The following is a 15,367-nucleotide window of genomic DNA, read 5'->3' as shown; positions in this document are numbered from 1 at the left end:
CACTCACTCACCCACCCACCCACATTCACATATATGCACACACTTTCTTAAACCAGTACTGTGCCTTCACCTTCACTGTCTTCACTAACGTCACCATCATTATCGTGATTGTCATTGTCATCGTCCCCCTCTTTTACATTTCCTTTTCTATCTCTCAGTTTTCTCTAAGATAACAAAGGAAATGTTTTTGATAGAAATAAGGGGGACTAAATCAGGGCAGTGGCGTATATTGAGGGCAGATTTGCTCAGTTTACTCAAAACTGGTTTTTTATGAAAATTTGTTTCAACAGTAGTTGGAATTCGGATACACCATACTCTCCCTCTGTAACCTTCAATGCAAGGAGGAAAAAAAGAAGAAAAAAAGGGGGGACTTCCCATGCTTTCTTGCACATTGTGAGAAAACATGGGAGGGGAATGACCAGACTTTCTCACAATCCCATGATTTCTCTTACTTCGAGAAAAAACTGTGGGAATGCGAAAATCGTGGGCTAACAGGGGGTATGATAGTCTAGTGTTTGGGACCTTGTGGTGAGTGTGTGTATGTATGTGTGTGTGTGTGTGTGTGTGTGAATATAAGAATTTGTGTGTGTGTGTGTGTGTGCGCACATCTGTGAATACTAGAAAATGTGTGTGTGATTGTGTGTTTGTGTAGATATAGGAAGCAGAGATGGAGTTTATAGTTCATTTGGTATTCATTTTAACCTTACAAGCAGATACAGTTTTCTCTTGTAATGTAGCAACTATCAGACTACATGCCTTGATATGCAAAAGTTCATGAGAGAAAAAAATAAAAAGAACTGTACGCAAACAGAACTACATAGAATTGTATTTTTGTGCAGGCGCCTGTGGGCCAGATGATCAAACGACTGTTGGACATCATCACCATCATCGTCCCTCCAGCACTGCCAGCGGCCATGACAGTAGGAACAGTGTACGCTCAGAACCGTCTGAAAAAACACGGAATCTTCTGCATCAGTCCTCCACGGATCAACTTCTGTGGTCGTATCAACGCTTTCTGTTTTGACAAGGTGGGTGGTGAACCACTGGTGTCAGTTCATTGCCACTTTACTATCTCTTTACCAGTGTACCATTTCTTACCAGTGTACCATTTCTTTACAAGTGTACTGTTTCTTTACCAGTGAACTGTTTCTTTAGCATTGTACTGTTTCTTTGCCAGTGTATTGTTTCTTTACCAGTGTGGATGTTTACCAGTGTAGTAGTTCTTTACCAGTTTGAGTTATTTACAAGCTTTGGAAAATGAGCTGATTTTCTTGAGGCAGAAAATAATGTCCAAGTGGTGAAAATTATTGGCTTTAGGATTTTGATGGTTATTTCTTTGTATCTGTTGGTTTTTACTTACGTGTTCAATTGAATCTATGAGTGGGCTTTTAAATGTTTCACTGCCATTTTAGCAGCCATATTCTGTTTTGGGGGTATAGATGATGGGAATGGTTGTGTTTCTGTAACCCACTAAACACTGATATGGATGACTTGATCTTCCAAAGCGTGTGTGTGTGATTACCTGCATGTGTGTGCAGATGAAAGGGATTGAGTTACTAGCAGTTCAGCACAGTTATCTCTCATGGATATTGCTTCTGAAGTTTGTGAAAGTGATATAATTGTTGGAAAAATAAGACCCACAAATCATATTGATATTTTATCATATATGTTTTTAATTACATATGTTTGACAGTGATTAATTGGTGCATTAGCGTTTGGCTGAAAAAAGACATGATTTGACAGAAAAAAAATTAATTGCTGATTATGTTTCATGTTGTAAGTTTTAGCACTATTTTATGTATCCTTCTTTTAGAACAATATCAAAAATAACTGTTTACATTATGAATTTTTTACAAATTAAGAGGCTACAGAATGATTTGGTCTCAAAAGAGAAAAAAAAAAGAATAAACATGTTATTATTTGATCCCATTGGAACATGTTGATTTGATGAACAGAAGTATGATAATGGTAACTGACAGTGCTGAGGAGTGTCAGTCAAGCTTATAGGTTTTGTTTGAGACTCCTGATTCTTTGGGTATGTTTTATCAATACACAGCAAAACGGTGCACAGAAACAACACTTTTGGAGAAACTCATCCAGTTTGTGGAAGTGAAATTAGATACTGGCACATTTAATATGAAGCAAAGCAGTGCAGCATTCCTGGAAAATACTACTCATCACAAAAAAAGTGTTGGAAAGCAAATTTAATGAACAGCAGATGACTGGTGCTGATTCAAGTTTTGATGTGACAAAGTTAGGTGAGTCTTTTTGTTTTTTTTCTTTTGTTTTTGTTTTCTCATACATGCATATTTATCTTATTATCGATTTGTCTGGATGGAGTGATTATCATGGAAAGGAAAATCCAAAATGATGATCTCAAGAAACAAATAGATAAACGAACGAATCATACTGACTGGTGATAAATCAGTAAGAAAACAAACAAATTAATGATAGTAAATAAATTTCATTAATACATTTCATTTTAAAATATTTTTTTATATTTGCTCAAATCTCACCATCACTCAAGATTTCCACAAATAACAACCTGATAAATGATTAATATATAAGCCTGGCAATATCAGCTGTGCTATATTGCCCAAGCTTTGTTTATTGGATCGGGAATGCGTAATGCTGGTGCGTAAGCGGAAAAGCTGAACTATCTCCATGGAAGTCGCACAGAACAGGATTGATATGCTTCTTGGATATCGCTTTTTTTGTTTGTTTGTTACCATAATGTTGATCAAGAGGAAGATTCCTTCCCACAATTCCCTGAACACCACACCCCCTTCCTTCTACCCCTGCCCCTACAAAAAGAGACAATAACACTAAACAACAACAAAGAAACAAACTAAAGGAAAAAAGCCAAGACATACTTGAATTGAAAGTCAGTGTATAGTTTTAAACAGTCATTATTTATTATCAACGTATAAAGAGATGTTTTGGCTTAGAGAAGAAGGCCAAGATGTCAGCTCTGAATCTTTGCACGGGGTAATTAACCCCTAGGCTGCCTATATGACGAGGTAACTTGTCAGCGCAATTGTACGCTTCGCTGCCACAATGACGAGATAACTCGTCATGAAATATTCTGATTTTTCCCTGGTTTGCATTCAGTTCGTTGACAAAAATTCTGGTAGCTTCAGCTGGGGAATCTTTCTAGATTCTATTCATAGGTAGAAACGAACATCTACGTCATGAGGCAGTCCTTTATTTGAATGTTTCGGTTGGGTACTGGCCACAGTGTTTGCCTGTCTCCTCTCCTCGCTTGCTCAACAAAATGTCGGACTAAGGCCATGCTCAAGATAAGCGATCATGGCAAACTAAATCAGCCAAGATTGTTTTCTTTAGTTGATGCTCAGAAAGAATTGAAGCCTAAATTCGAAGGATAAGACAGTGATGAACATTAATAGGACAATTTGATAGAAAATAAAGGGAGCAATCAAGTGAGTGGCCAAGACACGACTATCAGTAAGTGATGCCGGCTGTACAGCTCTAGCAGGCGACAGAAAGTGACCAAATTATTAGCAGAACACAGTGTGAGTGATTTTCTTGGCACACAGGCAACGCAGTCTGATGAGAACCGGATAAAGTGACCGTGTGAGAGGGGTGAAAAGGAGGGGAGTGGAGACAGGGGGTGTGGCCTTACATCCATATTATCACTTGGAGAAGTCACAATGCATTGTCTCTTTTTAAAAAAAATGCATTGTCTCTTTTTAAATTTTTTCTTATTGTGGTTGTTCTTGTATGATTTTGTGTGTGCAGATATCCATTTGTCCAGAAAATATGATATTTTAGTGCAAATTGCCTAATTTTTGTAATGAACAAGTTGAAAATGTGACAAAAAACAAAACACTGATTTCAAGACAACAGCATGTCACTGAAAATATATAAAATGGGAAAACATCATGTGTTTTGTATTCTTCATTCATTTACCTTTCAGAAAATATATACTTTTATGGGTCTTTCTCCAGTAACAAAGAGTACAGAACTTTTTGAAACTTTATACCCGTTTTTTGGGGAAAAAAATCCCTGGCAAATAGATTTCACTGAAATATTTTTTTCCTGGCAGCAAAAGGGTTAAGAAAAAAAACAAAAACGAAAACAACCACAGTGATACGTTATTGAACAATCAATTGAATGGCCTCATCTCCACAAGATTCCTGGCCAGAAAAAATACAGATGAGCAATTCCTGTAGGTATTTCAGTAAAAAATTAACCAGTATTCAGCAGAGTCTTGTTCAGGAAATTTTCTCTCTTTCCACCTCCCCTCTCCCCCCAGCCAGCTCCATCCTGGAATAGTGAGGAGGATCAGTATATTATCTTTACCCATGTTTGGCAATATCAGGAAATGTTTACCTTTAAAAAGATAAAAAGCAGTTACAACGAAAAGTAGGTCTACTCTAAAAGAGAAGTTGCAAGAGCTTTTACCATCAGGAAATTCTGTGCAAGTGATGAGGTAAACATTGAACCCCTTCACTGCTAGTACGTTTTGCTATAGCCTGTGCTGAGAATTTTTTCAGAAAAACAAGAAAAACGTGCCAATGATCTTAATTTGCTTATATTTCAAAAAGTACTGAAGTTAAGTGCATAAAAGTATATATCAAATGAAAGGAAAATGAACCAAAATTTTGTTTTTAACACTCACAGGTTCAAATAAAGAGTCAATCTGACATAAAAATTCCATAAAATGCAATAAAAAAACAAACACATCAGGACTGTCATTCCACTATGTTGGTGCTACAACATCAACAAGATTATGACCCAGTCTTTCTTGTGACTGTTTTGATCAACCACACAGACTGTCCAAGGCTGTGCAACAGTGTCCAGGTCCACAAGAGTCCAACACAGTCCATACAAAGAATGAAAAGGGTGTACTCACTCAGCATCTATTGCTAGTGAAATCGCTGCATGTGGTACTTGCGGAAACAGTCTTCAAGACACAGTGCTGGTTTGCTGAGGCAGTCTGGGCAGTAGGTCCTCACATCTTTTCTTTGCCTTTCCTTCCAGCAGACTCTGCACTTTCTTTGTAGCCGGGCCTTCTGTGGGATAGGTGGGATAACATAAGTGAAGTGTTGTCCACACAGACAAACAGTGTGGTCATCTTCAGCAGTGTCTGGGTTGTGGTCACCAAAAATCATGGCACTAATTACATCCTTCTGGAAGTCCAGGAATGTACTGCTGTTGCCTGCTGTTTTTGTAGAGGATGTGTGCATTCAGCATGGCAATTTGTAGAAAATGCACACACAACTATTTGTATTACTTCAGGGTTTTCCTTGTGGCATCATAGGGCTGCAGCTGTTGGTCATGATGGTCCATGGCACCCATGTTTTTGTTGTAATCCAGAATTGCTGGACGCTCGTTTACTGCCCTTTGGTCTTGTTGATGCTGGTGTTCAGCTGCATGTTTGTGGCAAGTTGTCAACTCCAGAGGGTCCAGGATGAACATCATGTTCATCACCATGCTGCATACCTGAAATACAGTGCATGAGAGACTGAGTTTGTTGGGTTTTTTTGTTATTTTTACTTATATGAAGATTATGAAATTGTACCATTTTATTTCTGATGGTTTTCAGAAGCTGAAGTACACACACACACACACACACACACACACACACACACACACACACACACACACACACACACACACACACACACACACACCTATCCCCCCACCCCCCACACCCCAAACACACACACTGAAACTGGCTCATGGCACGCCCTTCATTTTCTCTTTCTCATGCAAAACAAAATGACCACACACACACACACACACACACACACACACACACACACACACACACACACACACACACACACACACACTTTTCCGCAGGTATTGCATTTACAAAGTAATTTAGGCATACAATTCTGTATATCATTCTCTGATTTCAGTTTTGCAAACATCATCTCATCCTCCCCCTTCCTCCATATCTCTCTCTCTCTCTCTCTCTCTCTCTCTCGCTCACTCTCTCTCTCTCTCACTCTCTCACACACAACAACAACAACAACAACAAACTAATACACACCCGGGCACACACACACACACACACACACACACAAACAAACAAACAAACAAACAACAACAAGAACAACAACAACAACAACCACCCAATACACACTCGGGAACAAATACCATACACAGAAAGGGCAACCAACACATACACTGACGTCAACAATGAGCCAGCCAGCGAGCCACTCCTCCTCGCGTAGTGTCAGTCACACAAAGTACACAATGACTGTCTCTCTCACACACACACACTGCTCAGTGACTGATGAAGCTACTTACAACGTCTAACACATTCAAAACAATGCAGTTATATTCATTGTTACAACAAAGAGAAACATATAATAAACTGACAAACCTCGTGAACACCCACCTGCATCTTGAATCAGCTGAGCTTCATCATCAGTTTCGTCGTGCAACCCCCTTCCCAGCTCCCTCCATGTCAGAATTGTGGTCATCGGCATCATCTTCACGCAGTTCAATCTCATTCAGTCCAAAATCTTCATCTTTACTATTTGCGTCTTGAAAGATTTCTTCCAATAGTTGTTCAAGTGTTGGGGTTTGTCTGCGTTCAGCCATGGTTTTACAAACACAAGTTGAGCTTCATACAAACTTGCAAAACTTTCACCACAAATATCATAATGAGCTGAATATTTTTAGCTTATGGTACTCCGGAGAGAAAGAGTTCTCAAGGGAGCTAATTTAATGGTTAGCAGACTGTGTTTTCTGCAATTTGAGGCCATAAACTAAGAACGTTGTATCATGATGTATGTCGTACGACAACCCAGCAGTGGTGAGCGACAATTCATGAGGTATGCCGTACATCAACAACGCAGTCAAGAGGTAAGTCCCATCGCTCTTTACTGAATTAGGGCAGTGAGTTCATATCCACCGTGTCTGAAACTCGTTCCTAGAAAGGCAGGGTCCAGTCCTCTCCTTCTTCTCCATTCTTATCTCTCCCCATCCGAAAATCAGAGTAAAACACCTTTCCCAAGGATGTAATGCCATGCGAAAATGAGGCCTCGAACCCTGTTCACTGGTGAACACTAAATCAGAAGTCCATCGCCTTTCCAATTTGGCCATGTTGATAGGAGCATTTAAGACAACATCCACACAGCATATGTCTGGTCAGAGACACACAGAGAGAGGGGCGCCATGGGGGGTGGGGGTGGGGGGGCAAGAAGAGATGAAACCAGATCACTGAAATGTTTCAGGTTTCTTCAAAAATGTAACCAGAACCCATTTTGAAGCGCGTCTTTGAGATTTCCAAGTGATTAACAGGGGATGATGACAGATGCACTTCAGTGCAAAGGTATGTAAATTGGTGCCTCTGCCTACAGTTGTGATGATGTGGAGTGTGGATGTTTGCAGACAGGGACGTTAACTGAGGATGGCCTGGACATGTGGGGAGTTGTACCAGTGGAGAACAAACAGTGAGTTTGTATGTGCACATGTGTGTGTGTGTGTGTGTGAGAGAGAGAGAGAGAGAGAGAGAGAGAGAGAGAGAGAATTTGATTACTCAAAATGGCAATCAGCTTCTATCGTGGTCCTCCAGAGGAACAATTTTTATAACTGCAAGAAAGCACACAGTGTCAGAATGGTTAAGATACTTATCTGCCAATACAGTGTCATTGAGGGTCTGGGTTTCATTCCTGCTCTCACTCATTCTCCCAAGTTTGACTGGAAAATCAACCTGAGCATCCAATCATTCAGATGAGACAATAAACTAAGGTCCTGTTTGCAGCATGGAAAAAACCCCACTTGGCAACAAAAGTGTTGTCCTCTGGCAACATTCTGTAGTAGAAATCCACTTTGATATATACACAGATACATATATGTGTGTGTGTGTGTGTGTGTGTGTGTGTGTGTGTGTGTGTGTGTGTGTGTATGCATGCACTCAAAGCCTGACAAGCACATTTAATTATGCTGCTGTAAGTGTGTGTCAGTATGTGGTGTAGCATATATGAATTTGTCCTAATGCAGTGACACCCTTTTGAGAAACTGAAACTGAAATGGGCTTGCTGAATGATGTTTTAATTGTAAAATATACTAGCATACATACAGTATACATTTATTCATTTATCTGTTATTTTATGTATATCTATGCATCTGTAGAAGTCTTTTAAGTATTTGTTTGTAGATTTTATCAGCAAACAAATTTTAGGGGTTTTTTTTGTTCTTTTTTAAAACCAGCTGGAAGTAAACTTGATGTTTTTGTATGTTGTGTGGTTGGTCATCACTATTCTCTGGATTTTTAACAAAAGTTGGATGTGTGAAGTTGAGAATTTTCCAAAAATAGATTTCATTGCATACTTAATAAAGTTCAGACATGTTGCAGTTAGTTATCTTGAAACCCCCCATCCCTCTCCAACAAGTTCAACAGGTGTTAAGGAATGACTAACTTTGTTTTTGGTGGCAGTTTCCATGAGGTGCAGCATGACCCATCCAAACTGGCACGAAGCCCTTTGCTGGTGTGTTTGGCCACCTGTCACTCCCTGACCATCATCGATGGAGAGTTGAGTGGTGACCCTCTCGATCTCATCATGTTCAATGCCATCAAATGGGTTCGTGAAACTGTTGTTGTTTTTTTTGTATGTATTTTTTTCTTCTTGGAGGTGGGTGGTGTTGGGTAATGATTCTGGTCCTTTTTAAACTTTTTTTTTTTTTTTTTTTTTTCGCAGTCCAAATAGCCTTTGACCAAGGTTGTTGACGCCATCTTGTCAGGTTTAAGCTTTCTCGTCTTATACTTTTTTGGCTACTGAGCATGTTCATTTGGCCATTTTTTGCTGTATGTGGCTTGATATTATTATCTCTGTACCTGCTCTGTACTTGATTCGACTCTGCCCCCTGGAATCGACCATTTTTCTGACTATCAGTCACTCTATTCTTTCTCTTTTGGGCCTCGGATATGATGCTGGGATCGAGATTTGGCAAAAGACTCTCCCAGGCCCAGAGCTCATGGTTTTCCCCGATAGGGGCTTGTGGTGACGCGTCTTTGGACGTCAACTCCAGAGGGGACACCTGTGCCACTAAACTGGTCGTGAAGGGGATAGTTGGGAAATGGGTACGAGCGTCATCTCCTGAGATGTCCCAGCGGGAGGGAGGATTAATGGGGAGTGGCAAATCCTCTCTTAGACACAGGATGGGGCACTCACTCTCAAGGGGATGCCGTGCCTGGCCGCTACCCTGGTCCCCACGCTGAGACGGCCCTCAGGGGCTCCAGTGCTATATCCCCTCCTTCCCCCAATACTGAGCCCCCTCCTCCACCTCCCTTAGTGGGGGAGAAAGTCCTGGCCTGGGGGGGGGGGACCTCCTCTTTGCCCACCCGAGTCCAAGACATCCCAGTCTCTCCATGGGAGGGGATTCTGGGTGAGTGGTTATCTGCTATGCAGGCTTTCTCACCGTCCGGCCAGTCTCCCCTGCTGGGGGAGGCATGCACGTATCTGGTGGTTCTAAGCAGTCGGCCTGCCGGTCTTCTAGCGGGACTGACAACAAATTTAGACTGGACCTCCCTCCAACTTCGCCAGGTTTCTCCCTCCCATATCTTGCAACTTTGAAACTTCAAAACTTTGGCAAAACTGTACCAAATCAGTAATACAATCCATTGAACTAGCACGATCAGGAAGATCCTGCAGAATGCCAATAAATATCATGAAACCAAGACGAGCTCACTGACAGTATCGATTTCGGAGGTCCGACGTTTGATTCATGATTTCAGAGGTCCAGTGATCGATTCACACTCAAGTGACCAGCTTCACTCTCATTGTCTGCAAAACTTGGTCAGTTGATAATTGATATCTAGGTCACTCAGTTGAGTCGATTTTTACAAGATTCTCATGCAAAAATCATTAAAACGGTTCAAAGTCATCTTCAGAATCGTCGTTCAGATTACGCTAAAGCTCTTGGCAGTCATCAAACTTGTCTTGCAACTTTAAAATTTCACAACTTCGTCAAAATTCAAGCAAATTGGACTCTGAAAAGCACAAAATGCATGGCAGGAAGTGCCGAAAATGAGGCTGTGAATCTCGTGAGAGTCTCGTTTATGTAAATAACAATGGCTGCACCCATAGTAAGCATGTGTTTAGCCGGCAGTACCGGGCAGGTTCAGGTGTTACACTGCAAGCCGCTATTGGGTGGGTTTGGTGTATAATGGTTATGAGGCCTGCCCCCAGGGTCCTCTAAATTCCACTCAGCCTAAGATGAGGAGGTGTTCTCAACATCAACACCAGAAGCCAAAGGCACTTCATGTCCAACCATGACAACCAGCTGTACCTAAAGTAAAGCCAGAAGGCAGCACCCCAATGACTAGGCCCCGATGCAGCACCGCCACTCATCGAGCCCCTACAAGTAGGAAGGCTTTCCTGGCATGCACAACAGTGGCAAGCACTGGGACTCATTGAATGGATTGTATCAGTGCTAGAGTCGGGATATATGCTGCCGTGGGCGGAGGACTGCCCCCTTCTAAGACCCACTCCTCCTCACATGCCTAGCTCAGCGGAACAGGAGAGTGTCGTAGAGGAGATATCGTACCTACTCCTCATAGGGGCGATAATGCAACTCTGGGATCTGGTCCCAGTTTTTACGGCTGCCTGTTTGTGATTCCAAAGGTCTCTGGAGGGTGGAGACCAATCCTGGACTTGCCCTCCCTCAACAAATTCCTCCCCAAGGTCAAATTCAAGATGGACATGCAGGCGCAGATTCGAGAGATCATTCAGCAGGGTGATCGGGCTACTTCTGTCGACCTGAAGGATGCTTACTTCCATATCCTTCTTCACCCGACCATATGTCAATATCCCCGGGCACTCTGTGGACCTCTCCCTGCGGACTGAAGCTCTCCTCTATTGGTGCCACAGCAAGGGCATTGCACTTTCAGCGAGACACATAGCAGGAACGTACTCAGCAGGTCCAAGAGTGTCATCCACACAGAATGGACCCTGGACAAGGACACCCTTCAAGGGGTGTGGGAGCGGTGGTTTGGGCAGATAGTTGACCTGTTTGCCACAAACAAGATACTTCCCACTTATGTCTCACTGGTCACAGACCCAGAAGTGTGGGCAGTGGATGCTCTGTGTCCAGACTAGAGCAACCTGATCACCAAAGCATTTCCTCCTTTTCCAGTGCTGTCCAAGGTGATCTGGAAAGCCAGATAGGAATGCCCACAGCTGATTCTCATTGGGCCAGAATGGCTGGCTCAGCTCTGGTACCTGGACCTCCAGTTTCTGACACACATTCCACCTCTGGAACTCAAAGCCAAACCACACCTGCTGAGACAGCTTCATTTGGGGATCCCTCATTCCAGTCCTCAGATGCTCCACCTGCACACATGGCTGCTGTGCGGTTAAAACTGCCCGCACAAATATTGAAGCCTTTGGCTCCTCGGTTGGCCTCTGTGTCAGAGGATCTTTCTGAGGGGGTGACCCTCCTCTGACCTCCTTCTCTTAGTCTCCAAACCAAGGAGGGCGGCAACTGAGTCTCTGTATGACTTTTGCTGGAAGAAATGGTTGCAGTGGCGTGGTGTATTTGTGGAGCACTATGAATCATTTTTTGTTATTTGAATTTTCCTGAAAATTTGTTGTTTCATTCTTGTTAATGATACATTTAATTTGTGAAGTGCTGTGGAGCTCTCTGTGAGGGAACAGCGCTTCATTATTATTATTATTATCAATAGTAAGAGGAATAATAGTTGTCTGTGTTAAAATGGTCATGATTATCCATTGTTTACTTTGCTGTTGTTGATGAAATGACAATGATGGTTAGTAAGAGTGATGATAGTGATGATCGTAATCATTCTTCATGATGGAAAGTGTTGAAACTGAATGATTGTTAATAGAAATGAAGACAGTGATTATGTTATTGTTCACAACAATGGCAGTGTTGACACTTAATGATTTTATTTTGTGATGATGACAAAGGTAATCCTGATGATGACAAAGATAATCATTATCATTCACAATAATTTTGATACTGGTATACAATATAAATGATATATTGTTGATATTAATGACAGTAGCGAAAATCGTTATCATTGTCCATGATGACAAGTGTTGATACAAAATGATAGTTAACAGTGATGTTTACAACGATACTCCTTATTGATGATGATGATGATGTTGATGATGGCTGTGTTTGAACCTCAGCACCTGGAAGAACCAGGACAGGATACCAGCAAGTATGACACCATCATGCCCACCGTGGTGCGACCGTATTCCCGCGACACTTTCCTTGGGGAAGAGGTAGTTTCTGTCTTCACTATGTCATCTTGCATGTGGAGGGCAAACACTTTCATTTAACCCTTTCACTGCCAGTCAGTTTAGAGTGAAACAGTCCCTAGTGCCAGAAATACAGAAAAAATGGCATCTTTGAATAGTTTGGGATTCCCCTGTGATGTGAACAAAATATGGCCTATCCTACCATGGAAAATAAAGAGCAGTTAGGTTTATAAATAACTTTATTTTGTTAACACATGCATTCTGACACATTTTGAACACACAAAATCTAATTTCACAGAGTTAGCACAACACGTAAAACGCATTCTGAGCACAGTATAATACAATGGCATGCTGCTCACTAACCTGTGTTGACCATTGGAAAGTCTGGGAGAAGCTGTAGCGTGTCAAAGGATTCAACTATTGTAGCTTGTGCAAGTACTCCACTGACACACACTGATTCAGTCAATCACACACATGGAAGCGAATAACAGTCACAATACATATCAGGATGGCAGCTTTAGTATTTTGAAGAAAAAAAATCAGTGTCTGTTGACTGGTTTGTGAAAGTGGTGGTCATCACCATTCAGTCATTGGCAGTAATCACTAAACAGATTATTCTGTCAGAAGAAAGGACTGACACATTATCAAAAAGTCCTAAACAATTGTCCACTTCATAAATTGCCTAACAGTTAACGTGGTCAAGTGTGGAGCTACAAGCAGGTTACTACTTTTCACTCTTCACCCCCAGCAAGCTGGATGGGCTAGCTTGCCCTGACGGAAAGTCAGAGACAAAGTGAGATGAAGAAAAGAAAATAGAGACGGGGGAGGGATGGTGACAGAAAGTGTGAGTGAGATAGAGAGATGAGGATACGAGAATAGAAAGAGAGGGGGGTTGGGGGAGGGGGGCAGAGAGAGAGTGAATGAGGCAAAGAGATGAGGATAAGAGAATAGAAAGAGAGAGAGGGGGGGTGGAGAGAGAGTGAATGAGGCAAAGAGAGATGAGGATAAGAGAATATAAAGAAGGGGGGTGGGGTGGAGAGAGAGTGAGTGAGACACAGAGAGAGAGGGGGGGGAGAGAAAGAGAGAGGTGTGGATAAGAGAATAGAGAGGCAAGGTAAAGAGAGAGGGGTGACTAGAGGAGGAGCGAGAACGATGAGAGGAGGCAAAGAGAGAGATAAGAGAAAAAGGTGGTGAGAGTAGAGTGACACAGGGATGGGGAGAGAGAGAGAGAACGATTTCTTTAATTCAGATAAAGAGATAGAACGATTTATTTAATAATCCAAAGAGAGAGAGAGAGAGAGAGAGAGAATGATTTCCTTAATTCAGATAGAGATAGAGAGAACGATTTATTTAATAATCCACACAGAGAGAGAGAGAGAATGATTTCTTTAATTCAGACAAAGAGAGAGAGAGAATGATTTCTTTAATTCAGACAAAGAGAGAGAGTAAAATGAATAAATGCAAGACGAGAGATGCGGTGCGAAGAATGAGTGATGAGAGAGAGAGAGCAGGATATAAGTGGACAGCACGTGTTGAAAAAAACAGAAAGAAGAATGAAAGAAATAAGAAAGACAAACAGAAAGGATGACAGATTCTGGTCCTCTGGTGAGAGAGAGACAGAGAATGAATGAATGAATACTGAATGAAAAAGTGCAAAAAAAGAGAGAAAAGGGTGTAAGAGAGAGAATGGTGAACTAAGAAAAACAAAGAGTAAGCAAGAAAAAGAGAGGGAAGAAAACAGAACGAAATATGGAAGGAAAGAAAGAAAATGAGAGAGAAGAGCAGGTGAAGGAAACCCTACTCCCGAATTTCTGCTGTGAAAAATACACCACTGCCAGTCACAGTTGCCAGCAAACAGTTCTCACAAATAAATGCTGCGATATTAAAAGACTGGTTCCTATGGAGAAAGGTATACCACCACCAGAAAGAGAAATGTCTGAATTCTCTGACAGTACAAACTTTAATGCCACAGAATCTCATGTATGCTCACAAGCCCGCCCAAAAGTCGTGGGAAATTGACCGCGTTTTAAAATAAGACAAAGAAGGGTCAGAGGAGGGTTAGGCGGGCACAGCGGTCGAGCTCGCTGTCGGCTAAGTGTGCGGTTCTGTTTAGAACTTGGACAGCTGTGTGGTCGCATTTCTGCAACGTGGGTGCTCTACCTTGGTGGTGAAAGGATTAAAAAGGAAAAACAGGTTTTTTTTCTTTCTGTTTGATTTTTTCTGCCCTGTATTTTATGCCATTTCAGTGGCATTACCTTAAGTCCATACAGTTTTTCCTTTGATTTTCGATCACCAGTTAACGAGGGAGAATTTTCGGAAATCATCATACATAAAAACACCTTTTTGTTAATAAAAGCAATCTTTCACTAAAATGAACCTAAGCAGATGCTTTTATCATGAAAAAAAAAAGCATTATTTTGAAAAGAATATTGTCCTTAGTCTACACAAAAGCAAAAGATCGCCACATGCTTTCAATTCCGATGCCATCTTGAAATTGACATTTGACCCAGCAAGTGCTCACCAATTTTTCCTGCAATATGACTTCAAACGACTCTTTTTTGGAAAACCAAGCCTTCAAAAGCTCCGACGAAGAGATCTGGGAGCTACAGGATGCCATGTCTGACAGTGGTACAGACGAAGACCCTATCTCTCTTCGTCGATTCCAGACCATAGCAGACGATGCTATGCGTGAGTGTTTCATTTTCATCATTTGATCTCAGTAAACTAAAGATATTACCGTTTGACACACAAATGATCAAAACTGGTCACTGGAAATTATTTGCCTGCTTATATTTTATGTATCTCTTATTGATCATTTGACAGTCAATAACATATGAACATATGATACTGCTTGGACACAAAACATGCTGGATCTCGCAGACTGACCCAGTTTCTGCTTGCAGACAAGACAAACTGAGCAGTTGTATGAATTGTATTGATGCTGTGCTGGTTATAATCGTGTGTGTCCATGATCCATGCATTTTTCACATGACAGTCAATGGACTGTTTTATTTCTGTCAGCAACTCATACAGCAGATAGATCCAGCTTTGTTTATCATGTATCAAAAGTTCTGGGGAAGTTTAGAAAAATCAGTGTTACACAGCCACAACTAGTCAAAGACGATGAAATTATGGGTGGGGTGGACAAAAGTTATCAG

The 15,367-nt window shown here is 41.5% G+C and overlaps 1 protein-coding gene across 5 annotated transcripts in view; it reads left to right on the top strand.

Annotated features, from left to right (window-relative positions):
• The window catches only part of LOC143287550 (polyamine-transporting ATPase 13A3-like), a 188,200-nt gene that overhangs the window by 86,635 nt on the left and 86,198 nt on the right, over positions 1-15,367 (top strand). For all 5 annotated transcript variants that reach the window (XM_076595626.1, XM_076595625.1, XM_076595623.1 and 2 more), the window contains exons 13-16: positions 840-1,028; positions 7,372-7,433; positions 8,420-8,564; positions 12,138-12,233. In XM_076595626.1, the coding sequence (XP_076451741.1) occupies positions 840-1,028; positions 7,372-7,433; positions 8,420-8,564; positions 12,138-12,233 (492 nt within the window). The remainder of the gene's footprint in view (positions 1-839; positions 1,029-7,371; positions 7,434-8,419; positions 8,565-12,137; positions 12,234-15,367) is intronic.

Source organism: Babylonia areolata, chromosome 11, assembly GCF_041734735.1.
Source record: "Babylonia areolata isolate BAREFJ2019XMU chromosome 11, ASM4173473v1, whole genome shotgun sequence".
Taxonomy (NCBI): domain Eukaryota; kingdom Metazoa; phylum Mollusca; class Gastropoda; order Neogastropoda; family Buccinidae; genus Babylonia; species Babylonia areolata.
The sequence above is the reverse complement of the archived record's forward strand: the minus strand, read 5'-3'. Positions and strand labels throughout refer to the sequence as shown.